This window comes from Bos indicus x Bos taurus, chromosome 13 (assembly GCF_003369695.1).
Source record: "Bos indicus x Bos taurus breed Angus x Brahman F1 hybrid chromosome 13, Bos_hybrid_MaternalHap_v2.0, whole genome shotgun sequence".
NCBI lineage: Eukaryota > Metazoa > Chordata > Mammalia > Artiodactyla > Bovidae > Bos > Bos indicus x Bos taurus.
Genome location: NC_040088.1, coordinates 10,085,697 through 10,104,563, shown reverse-complemented (window position 1 = coordinate 10,104,563; position 18,867 = coordinate 10,085,697). Strand labels below are relative to the sequence as shown.

At 40.2% G+C, this 18,867-nt stretch overlaps 1 protein-coding gene across 1 annotated transcript in view; it reads left to right on the top strand.

Moving 5' to 3' along the window:
- STK4 (serine/threonine kinase 4) overlaps window positions 1-18,867 on the top strand; it is a 90,208-nt gene that overhangs the window by 1,212 nt on the left and 70,129 nt on the right. Inside the window, exons 2-5 of the mRNA XM_027558464.1 lie at window positions 4,626-4,706; window positions 11,289-11,417; window positions 14,241-14,355; window positions 17,265-17,429. Of these exons, the coding sequence (XP_027414265.1) occupies window positions 4,626-4,706; window positions 11,289-11,417; window positions 14,241-14,355; window positions 17,265-17,429 (490 nt within the window). The remainder of the gene's footprint in view (window positions 1-4,625; window positions 4,707-11,288; window positions 11,418-14,240; window positions 14,356-17,264; window positions 17,430-18,867) is intronic.

The window sequence follows — 18,867 nt, the reverse complement described above, 5'->3', positions numbered from 1 at the left end:
TGAGCTCTAAAGTAGGAAGTGTTCAGTGTGTGGGAGTGCGGGGCAATGGAGAGGTGAAGGAAAGGGTTTCACAGCTGGGCCTGTGCCCTTGGCTTTTTTTGAAATGCACAAACACTGCAGAAGGCAAATAGCTGGTTGGGATGGACTCATAAGTCACCCTACTGTAGTGCACCGAGTCTGAAATACAGTGACTATTGCATGCATCTAGCACTTACTGGGTGCCAGACGTTATTCTCGGGCTTCCCTGGTGGCTCAGAGGTTAAAGCGTCTGCCTCCAATGAGGTAGACCCGGGTTTGATCCCTGGGTCGGGAAGATCCCTTGGAGAAGGAAATGGTAACCCACTCCAGTATTCTTGCCTGGAGAATCCCATGGACGGAGAAGCCTGGTAGGCTACAGTCCACAGAGTCGCAAAGAGTCGGACACGACTGAGCGACTTCACCTTCACCTTCACCTTCAGATGTTACTCTCGGTGCTTTCCGTGTCTGTCATTGAACCATATGAATTTGCTGATATTTGACCATTTTTGATGTATAAAAATAGTAGTTTCATATGGTTCAGCTTAACTGTTGACTCGTTTGACCGTCACAACAATCTTATCACCTGTATCTCTGTTTTACAGGTGATGAAACTGAGGCCCAGAGAGGTTAGCGATTGGGCAGAAGTTGCACAGTTACTAAGTGACAGAGCTGGGATTTTAATCCAGGCAGTCTGGTCCAAAGTCTGTGCTCTCAGCTGTATCACTCTGATGCCTCTCTGGGAGTACCCTTGTTTCACAGGGCCTTGTGTATGTTAGCAGGTATTTGCTGTTGCACCATAGATCCAACTATAAATGGACACTGGTTATATTTCCTTCTGAAATACGTTCGTTCTTTCCTGGCCGTGCTGGTTTAATTGAAGAGAGGATTAGGAATCGGAGTTTTGTTTCTGCTTTTACTTTATGCTGTACAGTCTTGGGCAAAAAAGTAAACCGTTTTGGTTTTTGACACTCACTCCTGTGCCTTTTGGATTTTAAAAATTTTATTAAATGTGCAAGAGAAAAGTGTTGCAGGGTTGAATTCTTTTTTAATATTTGAATTTATTTTAATTGGAGGATAATTACAATATTGTGATGGTTTCTGCCATACATCAGTATGAATTTGCCACAGGTGTACATGTGTCCCCTCCATCCTGAACCCTTCTCCCATGTCCCTCTCCACCCTGTCCCGCCCACGTTGTCACAGAGCACCAGCTTTGGGTGCCCTGCTTCGTCCGTTATCTGTTTTACATGTGGTAATGTATGTTTCGATGATGCTGTTCTCTGAAATCATCCCATCCTCTGCAGGGTTGAATCCTTGAATGACAGGTGCTTTCCTGCTCATCATAGCTAGTGAACTGCCTTTCGGCCAGTTAACTTTATTACCTGTGATATTAGTTTGTTAGGACTGCCATTGTTGATCTCACAGATGGCATGAGTTAACAGAAATTTATTTTCTCACAGTTCTGGAGGCTAGAAGTCTGAGGTCTAGGCATCAGCAGGGTTGTTTCTTTCGAGGCCTCGGTCCTTGGCTTGCAGATGGCTGCCCCCTTCCTGTGTCTTCACATGGCCCTCCCTCTATATCTATGTCCTCATCTCCTCTTACGAAGACACCAGTCATGTTGGATGAGGGCCCACCCATATGATGTCATTTTTACCTTAATTAGCTCTTTAAAGGCCCCATCTCTAAATACAGTCACAATCTGAGGTCTTGAGCGTTAAGACTTTAACATGAGTTTGAGGAGGTTGGGGTGGGCATGTATATTTTATTTTCATTGAAAAGCTCCATCCATTTATCTTACATATTTGTTGTAACCCATAACGAATTCTGCATGGAAAGAGTATAGGTATATATAAATAAAATGGACCTTACAAAAGTTACAAGATGGGAGAAAGAGGTTTGGGAGCTAGCCAGACCAGTGAGTAATGACTTCATGACACCCTTATTTGTGTTTGGAAAAGTACTGGTGTCTTTTCAGAGATTCAGATGGCATGTGTTCATAATAAAGGAAAGCAATCCCAAGGTAGGAAATGCTCTTTGTGTTCCTGAGTTTGATATTTGTGTGTGACTAAGAGAATGACGATGGTAAAGGGCCCACCAGGAGATGCGGGTTTGATCCCTGGGTCGGGAAGATCCCTTGGAGAAGGAAATGGCCACCCACTCCAGTATTCTTGCCTGGAGAATCCCAAGGACAGAGGAGCCTGGCAGGCTACAGTCCATGGGTCGCAAAAGAGTTGAACACGACTTAGCAACTAAACAACAACCAACAAGAAGAGAATAACGATGAAGTTGACGGTTTGCATAGGAGTTTTATGTTTTTTCACTTTCTGTTTAGTTTTTAGAAGTTTATGATTTTAAGAAGTGAGTTGCCATTAGATGCTAATAGTGTGGTGGAGTGTGTAGAGTGCGTTTCTGGGATTCTGACCATCCACGCAGCTGACTTAGGAGTGGAACATCCCCTGTTGTCTGGTCCTTGGAGGCTGTGTTGGCTAGGCCTGTTCAGTTATGGGCAAGCACTGAAACTACCGAGGACCTGGGGAAGTACAGTCAAAAGGGGTGAATCATCAGAGTTGGGCTGTTTGCTTAGAATGCTTCTTCCATGAAGACTCATGTAGAAAACATCATTGAGTCCCTTGTCAAAAGATTTTCCATAGAATTGTCATTTGTTGATAGCACAGTAATACTTTCTCGGGGCGAACTTCTTAATTTTGAAACCTCATGAAGAGTGCCGAGAAAGGTTTATGATTCTCATCATTGCATTCATTAGTCCATTTAGCAAATGTTCTTATAGACCACCTCTAGGTTCAGGCACCAGAGATAAGATCCTTTAAGCCCAAGGCAAACAAAACCCCACCTAGATTGTTTTAAAGGAGCATCTGAACACTCGTATAAAGTTTGTCTGTTGAAGTATTATCAGAGGCCTGCAGCTGTCTCATGGCAGTGGCCATTTCCTTTGTTATGCCCTGGTCTCTAATAGTTGAAATAGTGAGTTTTGCTCTTTATAAACCACAAAGCCACCACTTCAAAGGAACACATCTGATCTTCCTTTACATAAGCTGTTTATAAAGCTTTATACTTGAGAAAAGAGGTATTGTCCATTGTTTATACAGTTATAAATCAATGCTTTACCCACTCCCGCCCCCCCACCCCCATTGTGAGATGGTCATTCTGATTTCTGGGTTCATAGAAATTTCACTTCTGACATTGAAGTTTCACTTCAACCCTTTTTGTTTTGAACCTGGGAGTTTTTGTGATGTCATTGGAATTTAATTTTTAGGACCTTTTGATTTTCAAAGGTCAGTGTGGTTGTTTCTTTGGTTAATTTTCAAGTCATGGCAATTATTGACCTAGAGCAGTTCTCCCTTTCTCTAGTCTGATATTTATGAAATCCTGTTAAGATTGTCTTCTTGAGATCAGCATTTACTGGAAGATAAACTTGATGCGTTCAGGTGGGTGGGGTTTTTTTTGGCTTCTCTTACGGTTTTGCCATTTTCTCCAGGAAGGTACACGTTTGTGTGCGCGTGTATTTTAGTTTATCTTTCCTCGTAAAAGCTGGTATTGTCCAGCTAGTTTAAACATTTTTCTTTACAAAGAAATTCCCAGTGGACTGCTTCCATATTTCACCGCTTCCTGAGCTCTCCTTTCTTTGTTGTCCTTTATAGTTTCAGGAAACCATGGTGTAGAACACACACATGCACGCACACAAGTGCTCCTTAGCAGACAGCTCGTCTAAGACTGTTCATAATTTTCACAGTTCTCAGTTAAAAAAACACCCTATGTTCAATTTATAACCTCATCTGTTGATCATGGTTTGTCATAGAAAAATCTGAATTATCTGGAAGTTGTGTGCAAAATCTTTGATTTTGGGGAATAGTCAGGTACACAGTCACCCCAGGAGAGTCTTGGTGAGACTATTTGAAACTTCCAGCTGTCTGGTTATTTTTTCACTTTTGATCACATCTAAGCATATACTCTCCACTTTCTGTTTCTGTGATACCTTACAGAATCCATGTATTTCAACAAAAATAAGTACCAAAGTCTTGCTAATGGAGAGCAAGATTCTTCTCCATCTTCGTTGACCTCCAGTCTAAGACCATGTTTCAGTTCATTACTAAGCTTGCATTAAGCATCTTTTCTGAACAGAGAGTTATGTCATCTTTGTTGATGGAATCTCAAGATTTAAACGGATTCTAGCTAATGCTTAGATCTACTCTGCTGCGTTTCAGCTATACAAGGACTAGTTTTCTGTCTAGATGCTCCAGTGATGGGAATCTAGGGACTCCTTAATTGCAGTCTAAACCATTTCAGAGCAGCTTTTAGTGATAGAAAATTCTTATACCTGTGGAACTGAAGTCAGCCTCATGGTAGCTCTTAATCCTCCAGTACTGATTTTGCTCATGGAGGTGACCCGGGACACAAGTAACATTTCCACAGACCAGCCCTTCAGCTTCCCTTAAAGGCCTCTTAGCTTGCCTTTATTGGCATTTACCAGTGTAGGCTTTGCAGAGAAATTTCTCAGATGCTAATTGTAAAATAAATAATGTGTTTTGTGTTCTCTCAAGTTGCTGGTAAGTACAATGTATTTTATGCTTACATTTCTTCATTCACAGGCAGCTGAAAAAGTTGGATGAAGATAGTTTAACTAAACAACCGGAAGAAGTGTTTGATGTCTTAGAGAAACTTGGAGAAGGGTGAGTGCCCAGATGTAGGTGGACTAGTAGGTCTCAGTTTTTTTCCTGCCCCAACACCAGCAGGATGTGAACCTTTCTTATGCAATAATTTGTAAAGCTAAGGAAAAGAAAGGGAAATATTGCATATCAGCCTTGCTCTGGGTGGGGTGGGAGGTCAATTTACAGCTTGAAATGCTCTTTCTCTCATCCCCCAATCACTTCGATAGACAGAGTTAGTGATTCCTGGTCTTTTCAGTACCATGGATATCTGTTGTTTTCTCTCATAAAATCTGTGATATGCATGATTATATCTATTTAACAGATAACACTAGTTTATACTTTGTTCAAGAAATTTTATTAATCAGACATACTTTAATTTTCTGTTCATAGCCTCTCAGAGATATTCAATAACTTGTTTCATTTTTTTTTTTTAAAGGAATTCAGCATTTTAGTTAGTGCCACTTTGGGAAATACAGAAAATAAATCAAGGACTGTCACTACTTTTACAACTTCCTAAGAGATCTAGGATCCCAGGTCGGGAACTGGAGGACTTCTTGAAACACAGATTTGTGAATGAGTTTATAGAATACGAGTAGAATGATATTTCGTAATAGATAGTGACCGTCATTGGCTTTCATGATACAATAAAGGTTGTATCGTAATTTTTTATACTTTGGACATTTTTATATTTATTTCTTTTTCTGTAATGACCAAGACATTAAAATATTAGACACCCTTTCCTAAGTTTTCGTTGTTCATTTTTGAATAGGTAATCAAGTCACATGATTCAAGATTTGAAAGGCATAAAAAATGGCCTGAAAAAAATCTGCCTCTTATCTATCTCAGCCACCCAGAAGCAACCAGTATAGCAGTTTTTTATGTATTTCTCAGAGGTAGTTTATGCATAAGCCTGTAAATGTGTGGGTGTGTGTTTCTGTATTATGTAAAATCTCTTGGAAGTAATTCTGGTTCAAGAGAAGAGCTGAAATGTTAGTTTATGAAAATGTCTATTGTCTAATTAGTGTTTGTTCTTTACAATCAGCTTTTATATGTCATAAGTTTATTTTGGAGTCAGTGTTATTTATGCTTAATATAGATAACAAATGCTAAACCCAATCCTGGATTACATGGAATAGGATTTCATGGATTACCTCCTTGTGAAAAACATTAGTCATCATCTTTTTGTAAGTTGGAAAAATATTGTTTGGAATGAAGCAAGAAATCAAGCAGAGAAGGGAAGTAAAAGATGACAACAGCTGCGCTACTAAAAGACAAGTGCTCAATGAATCTGAACCTACAAGTTGACTTGGCATCCTTAAAGGTACGGGGAAAGAAAATCCAGTCCTGCTATGACTTTTGCCTGCCGTTTTCAACTCTAGCTTGATATCCTCGGTATTTTCCTCCATGTAGTGAGTCCAAGGCCCTTAATCTAACCATGCTCACAGGTTATACTTAAAATAAGATCAAGAGTGGTAGGCATAATTGACTAGGTGTGTAACTGACTTGTTTTATTTTTAATGAAAGTGTGTTACAGTAGTAAGAACATAGACTCTGCAGGTTGATGAACATCTTGAAGCTTCACAAGCCTCAGCTATGAAGTGAGGATATTACCATCTCCCTCATAGGATTATGTTGAGTATTACATGAGATAATCAGACTAAAGTACAGTACAGTGCTTGTCACCTAATAAGGGCGTGGTAAATGGCAACTATTACTTTATTTTTAAATATATCAATTGAAGCATTTTTCAGATCTTATCTTGCCCAATCAAAGTTAAATCTTAAGTCTTAAAGTGTATTTAGATGTTCTTGTGGCTCAGACGGTAAAGCGTCTGCCTACAATGCGGGAGACCCAGGTTCAATCCCTGGGTTAGGAGGATCCCTTGGAGAAGGAAATGGCAACCCACGTCAGTATTCTTGCCTGGAAAATCCCATGGACGGAGGAGCCTGGTAGGCTACAGTCAGTCCATGGGGTCGCAAAGAGCCGGACACGACTGAGCAAATTCACTTTCACTTATATGTCTTGAAGGGAGCTCTGTTTGGGTGGATTGGGTTTGAGGAATGTCAAAAGAAAACTACAGACAGAGAGTGATCAGAAATATAATGTAAGGAGAAACTAAGCTAATTATGATTATTTTAAATTACATTTTAGATCTGTGGATGTCTTCTTTAAGGACCTTGGAAATTTCCCTGTAAATCTATCACCAGAAAGAAAATAAAGAAAGCTTCAGATCTTCACATGTTATCATCATATTGTTTTAAATGTTACCACAAGTGCTTGGATTTCTGTCATCCTGACTGAATGAGCCTGAGCAAGCTTCATTTAATCAGCCGAATCCTGAAGGAAGACCTGAACTGCACTTCCTTCCTGAACACAAAAGACCACGCCATGGTTCTGGAGACTGAATGCGTTGTGACCTCTCATGGACTTGGACCTAACGTAATGAGCTCTGGCTAAAGGATTCTATCGGATTCCCAAGACTGCCGCCATTCTGTATTTTGAGGAAATCGTGGATCTGTGGCAGAGCAGGGCCAAAGCTCCAAACCAGAATGGATGGACAGCCCTCAGAAAGTGTTTTGAATTAGAGCTTTCACCTTTCTTCCTTCTGTTGTATTTAAAGTTTTACCCATTGATTCATTTAAATTTTTAATCAGGGGAGAAGAGCAAAAACATTTTGTGCATAGTTTGGTAACTAGTGAGTGATATGGTTAAGACTGATACCTGGTTAATTTGGCCTCAGATAGTGTCTAATTTCTGTTTCTCTGCATTGACCCTTGCCTTGCAGAGCGTGTGTGAAGCACCTCCTTTGTGGTATTACTTGTTTTGTTCTCTGCCAGTTAAAATGTAGTGTTTTTTTGTAGAGAGTCAGGTCTTGAACTTACCTTCAGCCAGGGGTTCTTGCTGAAGCCTTCTAAATTGTACTCTAAGTGCAGTCTGGAATTGTGAATCTTAATTGTTCATATGAGCTCTTGGAGTTTTCTTGGCTGTCAAGATAGCATAGTGAGGTGTGGAGGGTGTCTAGTCAAGATTTCTCAGTGCATGCAGGAACCTCTCCTTTCCATTTCAAATATATAAGAATAATGAATGAAAATTAGTTTTTTAAAATATAAGAATACATAGCCAGCTATAGACCAGGGATAGAAAAGATAGTTATCATAGTAATAGGAAAGTAAAGCATGCCATGTTGTTTTCGGGAGATTGGGCTTCCTGCAGGAAATTTTTGTATCAGTTGCCTGTGGCCTGGGGAAAAAGAGGGACTATTCTGACTATAGGAACTGGGCCTGGAGTGTATTCAGGTATGGTGTCTTGAGGGCTGAAAACCCTAAATCCTAATGCAAGACCTAGTTTAATCGATAACTGAGCTAAGGGAATCATGAAACCATCATGATGTCATGAAATGCTCAAGAACAGTGAACACTGTATAGAAAAGAATCATTCAAAGTAAAATGAAACCCATATGAGGAAATCCAGTGCCATTAAATAATCAACAGACGTAACAAGTAGGAAATTCCCACCCAAGGAAATAGAAATAATGGAGCAGTCTGGAATTTCATGTTTGTTTACAATTTTCAAAAAGATAAAAGGAGGGAATAAAATCCTTAAAAGACAAACACAAAATTATTAACATAAACAGCCCCATGAGAAAGAAACAGCTGAGGGGCCTGACAATGAAAACTACAACAATTGAAGTTCTAATGCCCAGTAAATTGCAAAAGCTGTCAACTGGACAAACTGAAAAGAGAATTTGGGAGTTGAAAGCTAGAAATGAGACTGATCACAAAATGCAAGACGGAAATGCAGTGTTGGAAACTAGGGAGACAGCATGGATTGACAAGGTCCACTCTAGGTCCAGTAGGAGCTCTAGAAGAAAGTTGGAAGAGACAGGAAATAAAGAGATAATACTAAGAAATTTCCAGACTTGAAGAAAGACATACGCCTGCAGACTGAAGAAGTTTATGAAGTGCCGAATAAATCGGCTTCTAGTTATAGTAAAATTACAGAATGTGAAGGATAAAGAGGCAGTCTTAAAATTATGGGAGAGATTGCCCATGATTACCCATGAAAAATGATAACCCGATGAGAATTGACTTCTCTACAACAATAGAAGCTGATAAACTACAGTACAAGTGCTGAGAGAAAGCTGTTGTCAAAGAAGAATTCTATATCCAGCAAAACTCATTCCAAAGTGAAGATGAAATAAAGAACTTTTTTACACATATGGGACCTAGGGCAGTGGTCCCCAGCAGTTTTGGCACCAGGGACCAGTTTCATATAGGACGGTTTTTCCAGGGACCGGGAATGAGGGGAATGGTTTTAGAATGATTCAAGCATATTGAATTTATTATTCACTTTACTTCTCATCTGTGGCAATCTCAGGCTATTCTGCCTTGACTTTAGGTAGGATTTGTGCTCCCGTGTGAATCTAATGCCACTGCTGATCTGACAGGAAGCAAAGCTCAGGTGGTCATGCACGCATTGGGGAGCGGCTGCAAATACAGATGGAGCTTCACTCACTCACTTGCCCTCCACCAGTCACCTCCTGCTGTGCAACCTGGTTCCTATCAGGGAGTTGGGGACCCCTGACCTAGGGTATCAAGAATAAATTTGGATGAAAGTTACAGACTACCCAACCAATAGTGGCTAACCAGTAAGGGCATTTAATAACTAGCAGAAAAATCTGGGGGTGAAAGATTCCAGAATGGCTAAGTGTTTGATAACAATTTAGCATTTGTGTAAGTCTCACAGTCTCAAGATGGCCACTTTAGAAGCAGGAAAGGAAGTGGCAGGAGAAAATGGGCCACCTTGTTTGCTTCTTTTTTTTTATCAGGGAAGAAGGTCTTTCCCAGGGACCCTTCTAAAGAATTCCTCTCAGATTTCACTGGTCTGTGTACTAGGTCTTAGACTTACTGCTAGTTCAGTCACTGGCAGAAAGGGATCAGAATTCTGGGACTGGCTTGGACCACCAGCCTTTATCTCCTGGGACCAAGCATTTGGTCACAAAGATTTGCTTACAAATCTTGGGGTTATCTTATCAAGGAAGATAAGGCAAGGCATGTTTCCCGTGGATCTTAGTTCCCTGACTAGGGATCGAACCTGCACCCCCTGCATGGGAAGACACAGTCATAACCACTGGCCCACCAAGGAAGTCCCCCTTTCTTTTTTTCATTATACTTTTGTGGTTATTCGCAACTGGCTAAAACCCTCCTTTTTCTTGATTGGAGGGACCAGAGTAAGGTAGCAGTTTTGTTTTTTGGTAGCAGTTTCTTTTGTCTTGTGCATAAGATACATGATGGCAGCTTTTTCCAGTGGCCAAGGAAGAAGAGGCAGTGGTTGGATCTTCCACACATGGTCAGTGGTTGTCTTTCCCTTGCAAAAAATAAGTTTTAGGCAACATTTAAATATCATTATATTAGTTTTGCCAATGAAAAAGTCTGATGGAATGGAAATTTTTTATGTGCTTTGCATAGACATTAAAAAAAACTTTTGTGTGACTTTCACATTGAAACAATCCTTGAGTAGCATTTTGTTAGCTAGAGCACTCAGCTACTTTGATGTATTAGGTGCTGTTATTTTGATCTTTCTTTTCACCAAGGGAGTATGAAGAAACAGGTGTGTTTGGAAACTATGAAAGACAGTTTGCTCATTATTTCACTGACAGCCATCCAGGATTTAAGTGAAAATACAATCTATGTAAGATAATGATAATGATATCTCATTTAACCATTGCAATTCTCTTGTAATGTTGTTGTCATTTTACAGGTGAGAAAATTGAGGTACGAGGTTAATAATATGTCTGATATGTAGTACTGTAATAATGTGGATAAGTTGTGGTGGTAGGACTCCAGCCCTAGGTCTTTAGATTCTAAATGTCTTGCTCTTGTAGCCCCCAAATTGAAAGGCTACCCAACCTTTTATTTATCTTGACAGTAAACTCTTAAGGGCAGATGAAGTGAAAGATAAAAAGAGTTAAAGAGGAGTAAAAATTTCCCAATATTTTAAAGATTATTGCGAGTAAGAGGAGCAAGGACTAAAAGACCTTGTGATGCTAGAATGAGTGCAAGAAAAAGACCCCTCCCATGGATTTTTGCCCCGATACGAATGTAGAGAGAATATAGGCTTTTTTTTTTTTTTAGAATATAGGCTTTGTGTTCTGACACTCCTGGATGCGTATCCTGGACTGACTGCTTATTTATCACTTAATGTAACCTTGGGCAAGTCATGTAACTTCTCTGAACCTTTTCTCATTTGCCTGTAAAATAGAGATAATGACCCTTTCATGGCTTTTCTGTAAGGGTGAACCTCAGAGGATGCTGCTTCCAGCAGACAGCAGATGTGGTAGCTACTGTCCTTATGACTGTTATTTCATACTCATACATTCAGTAAACTTTAAATGGGAAGTTTATAAGATGGTAGTTCTCTTAAGGACAGTTTTCCCCCAAAGTATCAATACTTTAGCTATCTCAGTTTTGCAAGTGTAGCTAAGTACTTATGTCTTGGGCACCTGGGGATGTAAATTAGAATGGTGAGTTGTTTGTATTTAAGCACTTTTTAATCTCTTGGCTTGTTTTGACTTTGTAAGTATCCTTGTCGCCCCAATTACAGGTCCTATGGCAGCGTGTACAAAGCTATTCATAAAGAGACCGGTCAGATTGTTGCTATTAAGCAAGTTCCTGTGGAATCAGACCTGCAGGAGATAATCAAAGAAATCTCTATCATGCAGCAATGTGACAGGTAAAGGCTTATGGTGTTGCTATGGAGATAATAACAGTTTTGAATTTGCCGTAATTTAGAGTTTGACTCCTAGAATTGCATCGACTTAGATATTTTGCAAAAGGGAGAGTTTAGTGGACTTACTACACATTTCTTTTCAGAAAAAAAAATGGTGAAAAAGTTTGTGTGTTTCAGCAGCTAAACTTTCAGAGTTTCTATTTCTGCACTGTTTTGTTTTGTTTCAGTTTAGCCCGTTTCAAAACTAGGAAGAAGAGGCAAAAGGCAGAAGGTGGTGCTGGCTAGCCGTTTTTTTTTTTTTTTTTTTGATAATGATCTCTCTTACTTCCTTCTGAGAAAACATTTCTACAGACAGCTCAGAAGAGATAGTTCAAATGCTTTTACTTCCAGAAACCTTAGGTCTTAGCAAAAGGTCCTATGAAAAGAGAACACTTGTTCATATATTACTGTTCTGTCCCTTCCTTCACAAGTTTAAGAAACTATTCCAGTTGAGAGTAGTTAAGTGTTTTAATTTTGAGGAACTAAGATTTGTCAAATGCTGCAAGCAGGAAGTCGGGCCAGCAGGCGACCGCAGAAATGCACGTGGTTTGCCCCGAATTTCCATGACAACATGGTGGGGTCACTGCAGGGGAGCAGGCTTCCTCAGTTCAGATTGAGAAACACAAACTGAGGGGCTGGGGTAGGTCCTGGGAGTTGAGAATGACAAAGTCTTGCAGCCCAAGCCTGTCTTCATCCTTCTGAAGCTCTTTGGGTCACCAGATCAACTCAGTCTCTCCTGTTGGTAAAGCTTAAGATAGATGGGGCTACCTGCTAGGCATTTTGCCCAGGAGCCCTTAAGTCTTGTAGACTTCTGAGTGCAATCACTTCTGTTCTCCCCACCTTTCTTTTTTTACTTTTCAGGAGTAAATTTGTTAAAGATTTTTTTATATAGGCTATGTTTTTGAAGTGTTAGTTGCTCGGTTGTGTCTGACTCTCTGCAACCCCGTGGACGGTAGCCTGCCAGGCTTCTCTGTCCAAGGAATTCTCCAGGCAAGATACTGGAGTGGGTTTTCATTTCCTTCTCCAGGGCATCTTCCTGATCCAGAAATCGAACCCAGGTCTCACGCAGTCCAGCCAGATTCTTTACCATCTCAGCCACCAGGGAAGCCCTAGACCATGTTTATAAAACCTTTATTGAATTTGTTACAATACTGCTTCTGTTTTATGTTTTGGTGCTTTGGCCATGAGACACGTTCCTCATGGATCTTAGTTCCCCAACTAGAGATCGAACCTGCATCCCCTGCTTTGGAAGAAACAGTCTTAACCACTGGACCACCAATAAAGTCCCCCCTTTTTTTTTTTCATGATACTTTTGTGGTTACTCTCAACTGGCTAAAACCCTCCTTTTTCTTGTTTGGAAGGACCAGAGTAAGGTAGCAGTTTTTTTTTGTTTTGTTTTGTTTTCTTTTCTTTTTGGTAGCAGTTTCTTTTGTCTTGTGCATAAGATATATGACGGCAGCTCTTTCCAGTGGGCAAGTTGGACTTTGCCACTTTTGATAGGCTGTGTAAGAGCTGTGTTTCAAACACAGTGTACGCATGTCTCTAAAGATGAGGGATTTCAAAGAGCCTACTCTGTGCTAAACATCATAAGGAATACAGAGAAATACAGGGCAGCACGCTTGTCCTCCTGGAGTTTGCAGACTGTAGTTGGACAGGCCAGGCTTATATAGTTGATGATGCATGATGGTATAGGATATATTCCAGCAGTGAATACCTGGCAGTAATTGCCTTATGGAGACAGTACTATAGAAATACTATAGAAATTCAGAGACGGCAGCACAGATGTGGTGATATGTATCTTAAGAGAGTTATTCATCCATTTCTTCATTAATATGCATTTTGCATGTGTGTGTGTGTTTTCCTGATATCCTGTCATTTTGGCATGTTTCCCAAGGATGAAGGGGCATTTGAAATTTTGAGAGTTAGATCAGCTGAGTTGGTTTTTGCCTCTTCCGTTACTACATTGTGCAATATTACTTAGCTCTGATAATGATCTAGCTAGGTAGAGCTGGTAGCTTCAGAAGACACATTCTTTTTTTTTTTTTAATTATTTCATTTTAAAGGGATTTTGACTTTTTCCTGAAATCTTTCTTCAAGATTCTATATTTCAGGTCTGATTCTGAATATTTTTCCCTTACAATAGATTGTAGTGTAGTTTTATTTTTCCTTATTACAAAGTATATGTGACTTCTTGGGAAAATGCAAATAAGAAAGGAAAACCACATTTCCCTTTGGAGAGATAATCATTGTTAAATACTCCTTGGCATACATGTCCTTCCGTATGTCTTTTTGGAGTTATACTGTGCTGTCTGTTATGTAACCTGCATTTTTTGTTTGTTTTTTGGTAAGCAGAATCTTCTCATCAAGTATTCTTCTATTACATTTTCCATGGACTTGTGGTTATTCCTTTATACGGATATATCATTATTTCTTAAATAAACTCCCTAATGTCAGACATTTGGATGGTATCTAAATTTTCAGTTTTTTAAGTAGTTCTGTGACCATGGTAACTCTTTCTTTTTGAAATCTGTGTGTCTTTTCTTAGGGTGAGGTGCAGACTTAGAAACGCTGGGTTAAGGAACCTACACAGTTTTTGCACCGCTGTTATTTACTGCCCTTCAGAAATCAATACTACTTTAATTTCTTACCAAGAGGGTGCCCGTTTGAACCTTAAACATAAATAACTGATCTTTGGAGCTGAGAAATGGATTTTCACGTATTTTACAGCATGAATTCATAGGGATGTTTGAAGGTTGTTCCACTGATTAGTATTGTCTCTCTCCCTAGCCCTCATGTAGTCAAATATTACGGCAGTTACTTTAAGAACACAGACTTGTGGATCGTGATGGAGTACTGTGGGGCTGGTTCTGTATCTGATATTATTCGATTACGAAATAAAACGGTAAGTTTACCTTCTGGAATCATGCAGCCGTGCTGGGTTCTCACACTGTCTTCTTTTCTTTGCCCTGTATTCATGCACACTCTCCTACTAATGTATCTAGACAGATGGCTGTTGCATCTCCCCCTTTCCATGGTTCTTTCCCCTCTCTGCTTTTTGATGTCTACTAAATGTGGCAGTTTCAATACCAACCAACCTAGTCCAGTGAAGTGGTTTACTTGTTTCTTACTGGGGGAAAAATGACTATCAAATCTTAGCTAGGTCATGAGTTCTTTTTTATTTTTTGGCTCTGCCAGCTTTTCTCTCGTTGCAGCAAGTGGGGGCTACTTTCTAGTTGCAGAGCACAAGCGTCTCATTGCGGTGGCTTTTCTTGTTGCGGAGCACGCGCTCTAAGGCGCGTGGGCTTTAGTAGTGTCGGCTCTCATGCTCCAGAGCACAGGCTCAGTAGTTGTGCTGCATGGACTTGGTTGCCCCATGGCATGTGGGATCTTCCTGGATCAGGGATTGATCCTGTGTCTCCTGCAATGGTGGGCAGATTCTCCACCACGGAGCCACCAGGAAAGCCCAGCAATGAGTTCTGAGTGTTTAAAGTTGGTTGGGTTTTCTCCTTCTACCCAGGTGTTCACAGGTTAACTTCCACTAAGTCCTCCTCATCAGATTCCTCTCTGTGAAAGATAGTGTGCTGTTACTGTGGTGGCTGGGAGAAAAGCTAGGAGTCATGGTTTCTAGTTGCAGTTCAGTTGCGTAAACTCTTTGCTTATTCATTTAGTAAGTATTTCTAGAACACTGATCTAGGCCTTTGGGATCCAGTAGTCAGTAGAACAATGTCCCTGCTCTTGTAGAAGTGCATTTTCTAGTTATTAAACTCCATGAATTCTTCCATGCCTTAATGTATCATTTGATTTTTGTGACACTCTTGAAAAAAGATGATTTGCCTATTTTTCTAGATTGAGAAACTGAGATTCAGAGACATTACTAGATAACTTGCCTAAGTCATATTGAGGAAGTAGAGCCAAGGCTAAAGACTAGATCTTTCTAAACCCAAATCATGTATTTTTTGCACCACTGCCTATTCTCTTCTAATTATGAGTTGTTTGTCATGAGGGGTACTGATTCAAAGTCTGTTGATTGAGTTTGTTTAGAACTGGGCTGGGATCAGCACAGAGTCAGCATTGGACTGATCAGGTATTCTGTGTCAGTCTCCTGCATTTTTGCTTACATTTATTCATCATCGTTTAACAGATATTTTTTTCAGGACCTACTATGTGCCAGGAGGCTTTCTTGGTGCTGGAATTCAGTAGTAACCTAATCAAAGGCATTTTAAAATGGAGTTCACGTGTGTAATAGGGAAGACGTCACATGAATAGGTGTACAGATTATGTATAGTATGTGAGATGGTGATAGTGTTGCATTAAGCTATAAGCAGGATAAGGGGACGGAGAAGGCAATGGCACCCTACTCCAGTACTCTTGCCTGGAAAATCCCATGGACGGAGGAGCCTGATGGGCTGCAGTCCATGGAGTCGCTAAGAGTCGGACACAACTGAGCGACTTCACTTTCACTTTTCACTTTTCATGCATTGGAGAAGGAAATGGCAACCCACTCCAGTGTTCTTGCCTGGAGAATCCCAGGGACGGGGGAGCCTGGTGGGCTGCCGTCTCTGGGGTCGCACAGAGTCAGACATGACTGAAGCGACTTAGCAGCACCAGCAGCAGGATAAGGGGATAGAGAATGATCTAGAAGTGGAGGGAGCTAGCAAAGGCCTCTCTGATTTCCTAATGAGGTGACATTTGAGCAGAGGCAATGACGTAAGGAACCATCTCATCCAGAAATCTGGTTGAAGGGCACTGCAGGCAGAGAGAACAGATAAAAGGGCCCAGAAGTGGGAGTGTGTTTAGAGTGTTTGAGGAACAGCAGGGAAGCCTATGTGGCTGAAACAGGATGAAGAGGTAGAAAGTGGTAGAAGATGAAGGTAGCTGGGAGCCAGATAGGGTGAGGCCTTAGTGAGGACTGGCTCTCATTCTGAGTGACTTAGGAAGCCATGGGGATTTTGAGCAGATATTGAACTGAATCTTAGTTGCAACATGTGGGATCTAGTTCCCTGACCAGGGATCGAACCCAGGCTCCCTGTGTTGGGAGAGCAGAGTCTTATGGACTGAAACACCAGGGAAGTCCCTGGCTTATATTTTAAAAGGTTAGTTATGGCTGCTGTGTGGACTATACATTCTATAAGGTTAAGGGCAGAAGCAGCGAGACCCATTAGGAGATTATTAGAATAATTCAGGCAAGGCATGATGGTGGTTTAAATCAGGGTGAACCCAGAGGATATAATTGCATATAGTTTGAAGATAGAGAAGAGTCAAGGATGACTTCAAGATTTTTGACCAGAGCAGCTAGAAGAATTAAATTGCCTTTTACTGAGAGAAGAACGTGTGAAGAATAGAGTAGGTGGGTGGTATGGAAAGGGGTAGGGTGGTGGTAAAAATAAAGAATTTGATTTTGACATGTTATGCTTATGATGCTTGTTAGGTATTCAGCTGGTGTGGGAAGATATATAAATCTGATTTTTGGGGAGAGATCTGGCCTGGAAATATAACTTTGGGAGTAGTCAGCATAGCAATGGTACTGCTGCTGCTGCTGCTGCTAAGTCGCTTCAGTCATGTCCAACTCTGTGTGACCCCATAGACGGCAGCCCACCAGGCTCCCCAGTCCCTGGGATTCTCGAAGCAAAGAGCACTGGAGTAGGGTGCCCTTGTCTTCTCCGCAATGGTACTATAAGCTGTCAAATGCTATTTTACACCTTGAATAAGATCTTATTTATAGTCTAGAAGAGGAGTTTGAATCGAAATTTTTTCTCCTTTTTCAAATGTGCTGATGTAAACTAATAGAATTTTAATTTCTCATTTTTTCAGTTAACAGAAGATGAAATAGCTACAATATTACAGTCAACACTTAAGGGACTGGAATATCTTCATTTTATGAGAAAAATACACCGAGATATCAAAGCAGGAAATATTTTGCTCAATACAGAAGGTCATGCAAAACTTGCAGATTTTGGGGTAGCAGGTCAACTTACAGTAAGTGAAAGTGTTACTTGTGTTGGTAACTTTCAGGTCTTTCTTGAGAACTGTTCTTTTTCATTATTTATTTAAAAGTGTAATATTTGATATAATTGTGTTTTAAAAAATTAAAGAATGTGCCAATAGGTTACAAATGAGCTGGTAGATTATTTTAGATCCTTTCCTGGGGTTCAGGTACCATAGTTTAACTCTGTTTAGCTTGAAAAAAAATAAAAGCTAAAGCAAGAAATGATAGAGTGGACGTTTAAATTCTTTTGGTCTACATCATCATATTTACAAAAGGAATAAAAATTAAATCTAATCAGCTTTCCTTGAATAAGACATAATGTCATCTCATTCAGCCTTTAGGTAGCAGTTGGCATCTGCTTTACTGAAAGCATGCTCCTCATTTGGTTCCAAAACACAGGCTCTTGATTTTCCTCCTACCTCAGTAGTGCATGGCAATGAAAAACACTATGCTTTCAAAACAGGATGTCTAAAATTATCTGATTTTGTAAAATACATGAGATGTGTGAAATATGTGTAGAAAACCGAGTTCTAGACAGATCTATACAAAAATTTGCAGCAATGTCATGTATCAGGTTTCTTGGGTAGTAGGAGCAGGAGGAGAAGGGGACGACAGAGGATGAGATGGCTGGATGGCATCACCGATTCGATGGACGTGAGTCTGGGTGAACTCTGGGAGTTGGTGATGGACAGGAAGGCCTGGTGTGCTGCGATTCATGGGGTTGCAAAGAGTCGGACACGACTGAGCGATTGAACTGAACTGAACTGAACTGGGTCGTAGAAAGCTATATGCATATATAGTTTTTTTAGAGCTGTATCGTGTGGATTTTTTATTTTTAAAAAATTTAAATGAAAAACAATTAAAAAATTGCTTTGATGTTATTTAAAAAAAAACCACCACCACCACCTCAGGAACTTACTCCATATTGTGATTTGTGGGCCCTTCAAAAGATTTTGTTGTTAACACATAAGTAAACAATACCAAACAGTATTACCTAAATTACAATCTTAATAAGGAAACCAAATTGAAAAGAAAAATTCTTTTGGTGCTGTGTAAAAGATATTATAAATTTAAAGTATCAGTTGTTTTTAGTAATTGATGGTTTTCACAGAAATAGAAAATAACAGTCTTGAATTCATATGGAACTAGAAAAGGCCCCATATATCCAAACCAGTCCCGAGAAAGAAGAACAAAGCTGGAGGCTTCGTACTTCTTGATTTCAAACTATGTTAAAAAGCTAAAGTGATCAACACAATATAGTATTGGCATAAAAATACACACATAGACCAGTGGACTGGAGTCAGGAACCCAGAAATACACCCGCGCTTATATAGGCAGTTAACATTTGACAAGGGAGCTAAGAGTGCGCGACGAGGAAAAGCTGGTCTCTAATCAATGTTCTTGGGAAAAGCTGGTACTCACATGCAG